General features: G+C 41.9%; 1 protein-coding gene across 5 annotated transcripts in view; it reads right to left on the reverse strand.

The window, feature by feature from the left end:
- The window catches only part of ZNF410 (zinc finger protein 410), a 45,054-nt gene that overhangs the window by 3,866 nt on the left and 29,553 nt on the right, over positions 1–11,635 (reverse strand). For 3 of the 5 annotated variants that reach the window (XM_017528690.2, XM_017528687.2, XM_017528688.2), the window contains 3 exons: positions 8,598–8,723; positions 7,491–7,631; positions 6,170–6,297 (listed from right to left, as the gene is read on the reverse strand). In XM_017528690.2, coding sequence (XP_017384179.1) covers positions 6,170–6,297; positions 7,491–7,631; positions 8,598–8,723 — 395 coding nt within the window. Of the gene's footprint in view, positions 1–6,169; positions 6,298–6,998; positions 7,204–7,490; positions 7,632–8,597; positions 8,724–11,635 lie in introns of those variants that run through there. The other 2 variants (XR_001825270.2, XM_017528689.2) reach the window with 2 other exon arrangements.

Below are 11,635 nucleotides of genomic sequence, written 5' to 3' on the forward strand. Positions count from 1 at the left end.
AAAAAAAAAAAAAAAAAAAAAAAAAGAATGTGAACTCAATGTAAATATGGAGCCCCATTTAGGATGACCTTTAGTAAGTACGAGAGCCCAATGAGTCTTCCATCTAATTCTCAGATGTGGCACAATTAGGGAAAATAGAGATTGTCCATCTGAACCAGAGAGAGGTGACTTGTAGTTTTTTGTATTTTTCCCATGATAATTTCGTTTAAAAAAAACCACCACCACCAGGGTTCGGCTCTGTCACCCAGACTGGAGTGCAGTGGCATGATCATAGCTCACTGTAGTCTCAACCTCCTGGACCCAAGTGATCCTCTAACCTCAGCCTCCCAAGTGGCTAGGACCAGCTAATTTTATTTTATTTTTGTTTTGTAGAGATAGGGTTTCCCTGTGTTGCCCCGGCTGGTCTCAAACTCTGAAGCTCAACTGATGCTCCCACCTCAAACTGATCCTCTCACCTCAGCCTCCCAAAGTGCTAGGATCACAAGCGTGAGCCACCGTACCCAGCCTCTCGTGATAATTTCTGATAACAGATTTGGATGTTCTCTGATATGCTTGATAAGCTATTTTTATTTTTAGAGCATATTTATAGGAATTACAAGTTCATCAGTATCAGCAGACTTTGATCTATACTGCTTGGTGATCTCCAAAAAGTTGAAAAGGGCATGTATTGCAAATAGCCTTCACCTTCTCTGGCACCTGAAAGTTCTTAAGGAATCAACATCCCTCACTCACTGGAGAAATGACAAGTTAATACTTAGACCTTGGATGAGGAAGAGGACTAAGCCTGGAACCTTGAGGGGCTCATAGCTTGAAAAAACTGAAGGTATTGGAGGACCCAAACTAGCAAAGAAAGAAAAGGAGGGAATAAGCAGTGGAAATGCCTGTGATAAGAGGAGAAGAATAATGGTAAAAGTGAAGAAAACACAAAAGAAGTGAGGCTCAGACAGAGGGTGTGTTTGTAAAGATTAAAAAAAATGAGGAAAAAGTTGACAGTGCAGGATTTTCAGCTACATCATGGGCAGCACTTTCCCCATTGTGTTATTAATATTTTCCTGGCAGGGCGTGGTGGCTCACACCTGTAATCCCAACACTTTGGGAGACCGAGGCAGGTGAGGTCAGGAGTTCAAGACCAGCCTGACCAACATGGTGAAACCCTGTCTTTACTAAAAATAGAAAAATTAGCTGGGCATGGTGGTGGGTGCCTGTAATCCCAGCTACTTGGGAAGCTGAGGCAGGAGAATTGCTTGAACCCGGGCAGCGGAGGTTGCAGTGAACCGAGATCACACCACTGCACTCCAGCCTGGGCAACAGAGTGAGACCCTGTCTCATAAATATATATATGTGTGTATATATATATATATATATATATATTTTTTTTTTTTTTTTTTTCCTAAGTGTTTTGGGCTTCCATTATGAAACTGGGTACTTAGGGCCTGCTCTTTGCACCCTCCTGGAGTGAAGGCCATACTTCCTTTTTTTGGTTTGATTTTTGGGACGAGATCTCTCTCAGGCTGGAGTGCAATGGCGCAATCATAGTTTACTGTAGCCTTGAACTCCTGGGCTCAAGTCGATCCTCCTGCCTCAGCCTCTGAAGTAGCTGAGACTACAAGTACACACCAGCATGCCTGGCTAATTTTTTAAAAACCTTTTATAGAGACAGGATCTTGTTATGTTGCCCAGGCCTGTCTCAAACTCCTGGCCTCAAGTGATCCCTCCCACTCTAACCTCCAAAAGTGCTGGGATTATAGGCATGATGCACCACCCCCAGCCTGTGTTATGATGTCTCCTTGAGGCTGTTAAGTAGGCAGCACCTATCATACGTGGATGCTCTGAGGTCAGTTCCAAGGCTCGTGCCTAGGTTCTAGAGAACAAATGTACTATTACTGGATATTCTGTATACACAAATCTGATCATGTCATACCCTAGTTAAAACCGTGCAGTGGTTCTTCAGTGCCCCCAAGATAAAATCATGTCTGTAACCTTTCAAGAGAGGAACTAGCTTATCTTTCCAGCTTTCAATTTTCCAGCCCATCTCTCCATCCCATGTCCTATCACACTCAACCCTTTAAGATTCCACAGAGGCGCTCTACTCCCTCTCACCTTCTACCTTTGTACACACTGCTGTCCTTCTGCCTGTTATATTCTTCCAACTCCTACTTCTCCATCAGGATGATTTCTATTCATCCCTCCCGTCTCAAACCCTAAAACATATTCTCTGACTTCTCCCAAGACTGGCACTTACTACACTTAAAAACTGCCAGTTTACGCTGGGCGTGGTAGCTCACGCCTGTAATCCTTGCACTTTGGTAGGCCAAGGTGGGTGGATCACTTGAGGCCAGGAGTTTGAAACCAGCCTGGCCAACATGGTAAAACCCCATCTCTATTAAAAATACAAAGAAATTAGCCGGACACGGTGACCGGCAGCTGTAATCCCAGCTACTCAGGAGACTGAAGCAGGAGAATTGCTTGAACCTGGAAGGCAGAGGTTGCAGTGAGCCAACAACGTACCACTGCCTTTCAGCCTGGGTGACAGAGCAAAACTTTGTCTCAAAAAAAAAAAAATTGCCAGTTTAAGCTAGGTGCAGTGGCTCACACCTGTAATCCCAGCACTTTGGGAAGCCAAGGCGGGTGGATCACTTGAGGTCAGGGGTTTGAGACCAGCCTAGCCAACATGATAAAACACCATCTCTACGAAAAATACAAAAAATTAGCCACGGGTGGTGGCAGACACCTGCAATCCCAGCTATGTGGGAGGCTGAGGCATGAGAATTGTTTGAACCCAGGAGGCAGAGGTTGCAGTGAGCCAAGATCATGCCACTGCAGTCCAGCCTGGGAGACAGGGTGAGACTCCATCTCAAAAAAAAAAAAAAAAAAAAAAAAAAAAAAAATTGCCAGTTGATTGATCTGTCACTCCTCCTATCCTAACCTCTCTGTACAGCACAACTTCATGGGTACCATATATATAGCTATGAAGGTTCTAACTCTGCCTATAAGTTATTTGAGGCAGAGACTGTACTTTGTTTACTATCATATAACTAGATATGTGATAGCTATCCACTGAATGAATTAAATTTTCATACATGTGGCATTTATTTGGGTAACGTGGAGAATTTTTAAAAGATATTTACCAATATAGGACCGGGCGTGCTGGCTCACGCCTGTTATCCCAGCACTTTGGGAGGTCAAGGCTGGGGATCACGAGGTCAGGAGTTCAAGACCAGCCTGACCAATATGGTGAAACCCTGTCTCTACTAAAAAAAAAAAAAAAAATACAAAAATTAACTGGGTGTGGTGGTGCATGTCTGTAATCCCTGCTACTCAGGAGGCTGAGGCTGGAGAATTGCTTGAACCCAGGAGGCGGAGGTTGCAGTGAACAGATTACGCCACTGTATTCCAGCCTGAGCAACAGAGTGAGACTCTGTCTTAAAAAAAAAATCTTACCAATATAGAAGGGAAAAGCTCTGAGGTTTCAAATGTGAAAAAGAAAAGGCTAGGTGCTGTGGATTGGCTTGCTGGAATAATGTGTACTAGGTAAAAGAAAAAGGAGATGATTTTCCTGAAATGATGATTTCAGGGCAACCCTATGGTAGATGAGAGAAGTTTTTCTTTTTTTTGAGATAGAGTCTTGCTCTGTTGCCAGGCTGGAGTGGAGTGGCACAATCTCAACTCACTGCAACCTCGGCCTCCTGGGTTCAAGTTATTCTCCTGCCTCAGCCTCCTGAGTAGCTGGGATTAAAGGTACTTACCACCATACCCGGCTATTTTTTGTATTTTTAGTAGAGATGGGGTTTCACCATGTTGGCCAGGATGGTCTTGATCTCTTGACCTCGTGATCCGCCTGCCTCAGCCTCCCAAAGTGCTGGGATTACAGGTGTGAGCCACCGTGCCCAGCCTGAACCAACCATAAGGTATTTTTCAGGAGGAGAAAAAAAGAACATAGACTATTAGAGGATACAATGAATTAATGTCAGGTTTGTTGGATGTGATAAAGATATTTTTTAAAAAACATTATATCTGTTAAGAGACACATACTGAAATATATACAGAAGAAATGACATGCCTACAATTTGCTTTGAAATACTCCATCACAAACAGCAACAACAACAAAAGGAGGAAAGAAAGAAAACAAGAACAGTATAAAGTTAATTGTGTCTTTGTTTTTTGGGACAGGGTCTCACTCTGTCACCCAGGAGTACAGTGGCACAATCACTGCACAAAAAAATTGTCAAAGTTAGGAAATAGGTACATGGGTTTATTATACTAGTCTCTCTCTTTCACTATACTCTGAAAATTTCCATAATAAAAGCTTTAAAACAGAAAATTGAAGACAAGAAAAAATGGAGGAGAAAGAAGAAGGCTCTGTAAGTGAGACATATATGACTCATTCCAAAGCAGTTACCAGAAAAAGAGACTTAGGAAAGAATGATACCAACAGCAAAAACTAAATATAAGCAAAGACAATGGGTCACAACAATGAATAAAAAGAAAGGTCTTGGCAAAAGCATTAACATGTATGCCCAGAATCCTGTAATCTTGGGTACCTCCAAGGATATTACAGAATAATGAAGACTATTCAACATAGGACGCAGAGTCATTTGAATAATGTAACAGCTTACTGTGGTAAAAGTTATAATGAAAAGAAAGAGGAGAAAAGATGGAAGAGCACCATAAAACCTAATGTAATACTGAAGGGATCCAAGCTACGTAGGTTCTGACAAAAGCTTATGCATATGAAATGCACTTGTGATGATGTCATCTACTCCCTGACACAAGACGAATAAAATATCCTAAGATTCTAAAAGACTGACAGGTTTGCATTCTGTTTTCTGAGTCAAAGCCAAACCACAGAGCTGAAAGTGCTTACAACCTAAAACCCTTCTTCTGTTTAGATCGGGGCTAAAACCCTTCTTCTGTTTAGATCAGGGGTCACCAACCCCCAGGCCACGGACTAGTGGCCACAGACCAGTGAACCCCATCGTCAATGTTAGGAACTGGGACCTCCTGCACAGCAGGAGGTGAGCAGCAGGTGTGCAAACATTACCACGTGAACACCACCACGTGAACACCACCTCAGATGCCTGTCAGATCAGCAGCAGCAAGATTCTCACGGGAGCGCAAACCCTACTGTGAACTGTGCATCTGAGGGATCTGGATTGTGTGCTCCTTATGAGAATCCAATGCCTGATGATCTGAGGTGGAACAAAATTGATCCCTGGTGCCAAAAAGGTTGGAGACCACTGATTTAGATAATGGCTCACATTTAGCAAGCAAATGAACAAATCTGTATATGCCCATTTGGTTAAGCCTGGTATCTCCCAGACATACGACCCTAGCAGAATGAACAATAATTATGTTTAATGATTGTGTTACTATCTTTTTTGCTGAGGACTTTTTCCAAGATGTTATTTCTGGAGAAAAGAAAGGGCTAAGAAACACTTGCTCCTCTCTAGTATAGAAAATTCACCCAAGTCACACAGTCCAGGCCCTCTTCTCTGAATAACTTAACAGGTGAGGTCAACATGCATTTATTCAGTGCCCATTGTGTGCCTTTATAAAATAAAAGCTGTATCTTCATGTTAAAGTGTGGCAGAGAACAGTGGGAACAGATATCAATGAGGAATGTGTATAAAAGAACTTTAAAGCTGAGAGTCCCAGGTGTGACAGACCAATCTCCAATTTATAAGACCCTAACGCCCGGGCGCGGTGGCTCATGCCTGTAATCCCAGCACTTTGGGAGGCCGAGGCAGGTGGATCACGAGGTCAAGAGATCGAGACCATCCTGGTCAAAATGGTGAAACCCCGTCTCTACTAAAAATACAAAAAATTAGCTGGGCATGGTGGCGCATACCTGTAATCCCAGCTACTCAGGAGGCTGAGGCAGGAGAATTGCCTGAACCCAGGAGGCGGAGGTTGCGGTGAGCCGAGATCACACCATTGCACTCCAGCCTGGGTAACAAGAGCGAAACTCCGACTCAAAAAAAAATAAATAAATAAAAAAAATAAGACCCTAACCCTCTCCTTTCAAGCTGAACTCATGCTTGATTTAAAAGAAAATACTCATTTCAAAGTTTCCAGGAAATGGAAACTGGAGACTTTTTCAGATCCTCTAAATTCTCAATCCTTCCCCACCTTAGGTGCCACAGAAACAAAGGGCAAGAGACCACTTTACCTCTTGTGGATTTACTGCAGTTAAGACAGAAACTTCATATGATTGCCTCCCTGACTGCATGGTCACCAAGTGATGTGTCACATCAGGCACTGAAGACAGGGAACGTGGGGATCCTTCAGCAAGCACTTCTGTGAAGCAACAGAAAAATGTTTCAATGAAAAGTGAATCCAGAGATACACCTATCTGGATCATTAAGCCTCTCATTAACAACTCTAAAGCTCTATTCCTCTATTTTCCACATTCCTCTATTTCTTCCAAGTTAATCCTGTCTAATAAGCACTAGCAGTGAATTCAGAAAGTATTATAGAAACAGAATAGAAAAAAAGACAAGAAATCTTAATTCAGGATTTAGAATAATACAATATTAGCACTGCTAACTGAATTAAAACTATGTATGAAACGGGGCAAAAGCTGCTTAGGTAAGCGGGTCAGGGAACCAAAGCCACCCTTAAAGCAGTCACCAATGATACTGATAGAACTCACTGACTGAAAATGATATGAGGAACAAAACACAAGATCTCACAGTTACTAAATGTTCATCAGTGGGATCACCATGAAAATCTTCTAGAAATATTTTAAGGATATACCACTTAGCCCTCAGAAAATCAAAAGTTTCTTCTAGGGGTTTTCTAGCTGATACAGCTCTTTTATACTGTACCATATAATTTAATGTTCGCTTATATACTGTCTTTTATGTACTCAATGTTGTTCCCATATATATGTAAGTTTTCACTTCTCAACTGGATTTTAAGGTCCCTAGTTTCTACTTTTGTCTTTCCCATGGTGCCAGGCACACAGTAGGCACTGAATAAATGCATGCTGACCTCACCTGTTAAGTTTTTCAGAGAAGAGGGCCTGGCCTGTGTAACTTGGGTGAAATTTCTATACCAGAGAGGAGCAAGTGTTTCCTAGAGAGCCCTTTCTTTTCTCCAGAAGATATGGCTTTTGAAGGTATGGAGAAATTGCTTTATATCTCCTCTGTAAAACCTGGTTATGTTCTGTTTAAATGTTTTAAAAGTTAAGTTCTTCCATAACTGCAATAGGAAAGATAGAAATAGTTGGGCTAGGATGCTAGGATTATGAATAATTTTTTCTTAAGATTTTTTCTTTTTATTCTTTGTTATATTATCTTCAATGAAAAAAAATTTTTTTAAAACAGACTCACTTATCCACCCCAGAGAATAAGAACACAAATGTTACTCAATCATACCACAGCTATTCATAAGAAATGAGATTTAAACCTCCACTGTGGAGACACCCCATTCCTTAGCCCCTAGTTGCAGCCCGTTTTTCCCAAATAAAGGACAGGTGGAAGTCTTACCATCATCAACTCCCAGGATAGAATTGGTATTTGGTAGGTTCAAGGACTCTCCACCAAGGCTGGGCTGGGAATTCATAGACACCAGGTTTTTACTGGGTACTGAAGCCTCTTCAAGCAAACTACTGCCCATTAGTGGCTCAGCTGCACAGAGAATAGGTTGTGAGAGACATACAGCAGTCAAGGCTGTGCCTGGTCCTCATTTTCTTTCAACAGGAAGCTGGACTTCTCTTTCATTACTAGAAGTTAACCTATGTATTGGATGCCACCTCCTATTTCACCTACTTTAGAGAAACAAGAATAAACCTAGAAGGGAAAGAGTAACAAGCCTAATGACCCTTGCTTGTTTTCAGCATCTGAAGAATTAGTATATGAAACAGGATAGGTGGATCTTTAGAAAGGAATATTTGGAACAATTAAGGAAAGATATGGCAAAGGAATAAGAATTAAAAAGAGTTGTCAAATTTCAGGCAGGGCAAAAAGGTAGTCACAACTGGTAAGTAGAAAATGCTTCCAGCGTGGCCAACATGGTGAAACCCCATCTCTACAAAAACACAAAAATTAGCCAGGCATGGTGGCACCTGGCTGTAATCCCAGCTACTCAGGAGGCTGCGGCAAAAGAATCCTGAACCCAAATGGCGGAGGTTGCAGTAAGCTGAGATGGCGCCACTGCACTCCCGCCTGGGTGACAGAGTGAGACTCTGTCTTAAAAAAAAAAAAAAAAAAAAAAAAACAGCTTAAACTTTTGCCATACAGAAATCTTTTGTCACTGCGTTACTGAAATCCTCGTTCATGGATCAGCACTAGTTACCATCAAACACTATGGGAACTTTTAAAACTACATATTCTGGGATCTTGCAAATTATCTCATTCATTAGATTGCTTTGTTTTATTGGTGGGGGGACAAGCAACAAAAAATATATAAATTTTAAAAGCTTGCAGATGATTCTACTGTATAGCTATGTTTGGAAACCATCAGCCCATCAAATGAGACCAGGTCTATCTACCCAAAACAGAATCAGAAAATTTCCAGATAACCAGGCAGGACAGTGATTTGGCTCTTTTAACCCTAGAAGGGATATAGCCCTGCACTACACCCACCCTCCTCACCAGTTTGCTCCTGCTCTTGACTCCCAGCTGCTCCCAGCTGCAAGTGATGCTTTCTCATATGCACATTCCTGCTTCCACTCTGAGAGAAGGTCTTCCCACAGACTTGGCACTGATGAGGCTTCTCTCCTGAAACAGGGACCAGGTTAAACAGGGAAGCCAAAACAAAAGAATAGAATGGACTCAAGACCTAGATGAAGAAACTCAGAGAATGTTAAACTGAACATAAACAGCAGCTCCTTTTCCCATTCCCCACCTTTCCCAGCCTCTCAAACTTCAGTACATGGGGGAAGGCAGGAAGAGTACACTGGGCAGGATTTAGCACACTCCCTGCTCCCGGCCTTTCCAGACCCGCTCTACTGCTGTCTTCACAAAATCTCTTGGGTATAGGATCATGACAGCCAAAAAAATATGCCTCCTTTTTCAGATAGTCTTCCAGGGACCTCTAGGACATGTACTTTCCTCGAGGACTCCAATCCTGGGTTCCTAATATCCCCGTGTCATACTCCCTGGCACTACTCTTTAGGGTCATCAACATTCACACTGGTGGCTCTTCTAACATGATCTAAACCGTCTTCTACGTCTTTAAGTCCTAAATTCTCTGTTTCCATTCTACCTACCCAGACAACCATACTCAGAAGCAGGGGTCAAAATCTCATGTCTATAGGGGACTGACAGGCAGCAAAAGTAAGTAAAATGGCCAAGTGGGAGCCATAGAAACCTAGAGAGTACCTTTCCCGGAAAAGGGGCAGCTGTTATTCTGTTCTAGCCAACTGTTGCCATATTTAGATTAAGGCCTACCACTGCCAGATTCTCTGTTGTTTTTTTTTTAAACACACTGGAAACAGGATTTTTAAGTAGAATCTCTCAATTTCTAAATGCTAGGAAAAAAATTCACAATTGATAAACACATGGTACAGCAATCTTCATTGCTGATTGTATTTTGCTGGGAATGCAAAATACAAAAACCTCTTTGGGGGAATCTGACAATAACTAGAAAAATTGTAGATGCACTTGCCCTTTGACCTAGGAATCCCACTTCTAGGAATATGTCCCAAACTATAGTGACAAAATGTGAAATAATCTATGCACAAGGTTATTCATCACTGCAACATTATTTTAAGAGGCTAAATACTGGAAACAACCTAAATATTAATCACAGAGACTGACTAAAAAGCTACAGATATTGCAATAGTCCTGCACAGAAAAAAAAAAAAAAAAGGCTATATAATAGAAACAGGGTAGAATATTACAAAGCTTTAAAACTAAAAATTGAATCACCATTTGAACCAGCAATCCCATTACTGGCTATCTACTCAAAGGAAAATAAACTGCTTTACCAAAAAGACACCTGCACTCACATGTTCACTGCAGCACTATTCACAACAGCAAAGATATGGAATCAACCCAGATGCCCATCAATGGTAAATGAGATAAGGAAAATGTGGTATATATACACCATGGAATACTATGCAGCCATAAAAAAGAACAAAATCATGTCCTCTGCAGCAACATGAATGCAGCTGGAGGCTATTATCCTAAGCAAATTAACAAAGAAATGGAAAATCAAATACATGTTCTCACTTTTAAGTGGGAGCTAAACACTGGGAACATATGGACATGAAGATGGGAACAATAAACATTGGGGATTCCAAAAGTGGGTATAGGGCAAGGGTTGAAAAACTACCTATCAGCTACTACGTCCACTGCCTGGTCAACAGGATCATTAAAGCCCAAACCTCAGCATCACACAATATACCCTTATAACAAACCTGCACACGTACCCTCTGAATCTAAAATAAATTTATTTTGGCCAGGCACAGTAGCTCACACCTGTAATCCCAGCACTTTGGGAAGCCGAGGCAGGCAGATCACGAGGTCAGGAGATCAAGACTAGCTCGGCCAACATGGTGAAACCCCATCTCTACAAAAATACAAAAATTAACTAGGTGTGGTGGTGGTGCATGTAATCCCAGCTGCTTGGGAGGTTGAGGCAGGAGAACTGCTTGAACTCAGGAGGTGGAGGTTGCAGTGAGCCAAGATCACCCCACTGCACTCCAGTCTGAGCCACAGAGTGAGACTCTGACTCAAAAACAAACAGCATGCTATGATACCTTTATGTAAGTAAGAAAAGGAATCATACACTCCAATATTTCTATAATCAAAGACAGACAGAAACAACTGCTGGACAGGATGTACAGAAACTGAAATCCTCATACACTGCTGTGAGAATGTAAAATATCACAGCCACTTTGGAAAAACGGCAGTTTCCCAAAAAGCTAAACGGAAAGTTACCATATGACTCAGCAATTCCACTTACAGGTATACACTTAAGAAAAATGAAAACACATAACCATATAAAAATATATACACAAATGTTCATAGCAGCATTATACATAATAGTCAAAAATGTGTCAAACAACCCAAATCCATCAACTGATGAATGGTTAAACAAAATGTGGTATATCCATACAATGGAATATTATTCAGGCATAAAAAGCAATAAAGTAGGCTGCATGTGGTGGCTCATGCTTATAATCCTGGCACTCTGGAAGGCAAAGGTGGGTGGATTACAAGGTCAGGAGTTTTGAGACCAGCCTGGCCAACATAGTGAAACCCTGTCTCTACTAAAAATACAAAAATTAGTCGGACATGGTGGCAAGCGCCTGTAGTTCTAGCTACTTGGGAGGCTGAGGCAGGAGAATCACTTGAACCTGGGAGGCGGAAGTTGCAGTGAACCGAGATTGTGCCGCAGTACTCCAGCCTAGGTGACAGAGCCAGACTCCACCAACCCAAAAAAAGGAATAAAGTAATGATACATACCACAATGTGAATGAACCCTGAAAATGTATGCTAAATGAAAGAAGTCAGTCACAAAATGCCATACTAGCTGTGCATGGCAGTGGGTGCCTGTAATCCCAGCTACTCAGGAGGCTGAGGGAGGAGAATCACTTGAACCCAGGAGGCAGAGGCTGCAGTGAGCTATCACACCACTGCACTCCATCCAGCCTGGGCAACAGAGCAAGACTCTGTCTCCAAAA

Source organism: Cebus imitator, unplaced genomic scaffold (assembly GCF_001604975.1).
Source record: "Cebus imitator isolate Cc_AM_T3 unplaced genomic scaffold, Cebus_imitator-1.0 Scaffold54, whole genome shotgun sequence".
NCBI classification, from domain to species: domain Eukaryota; kingdom Metazoa; phylum Chordata; class Mammalia; order Primates; family Cebidae; genus Cebus; species Cebus imitator.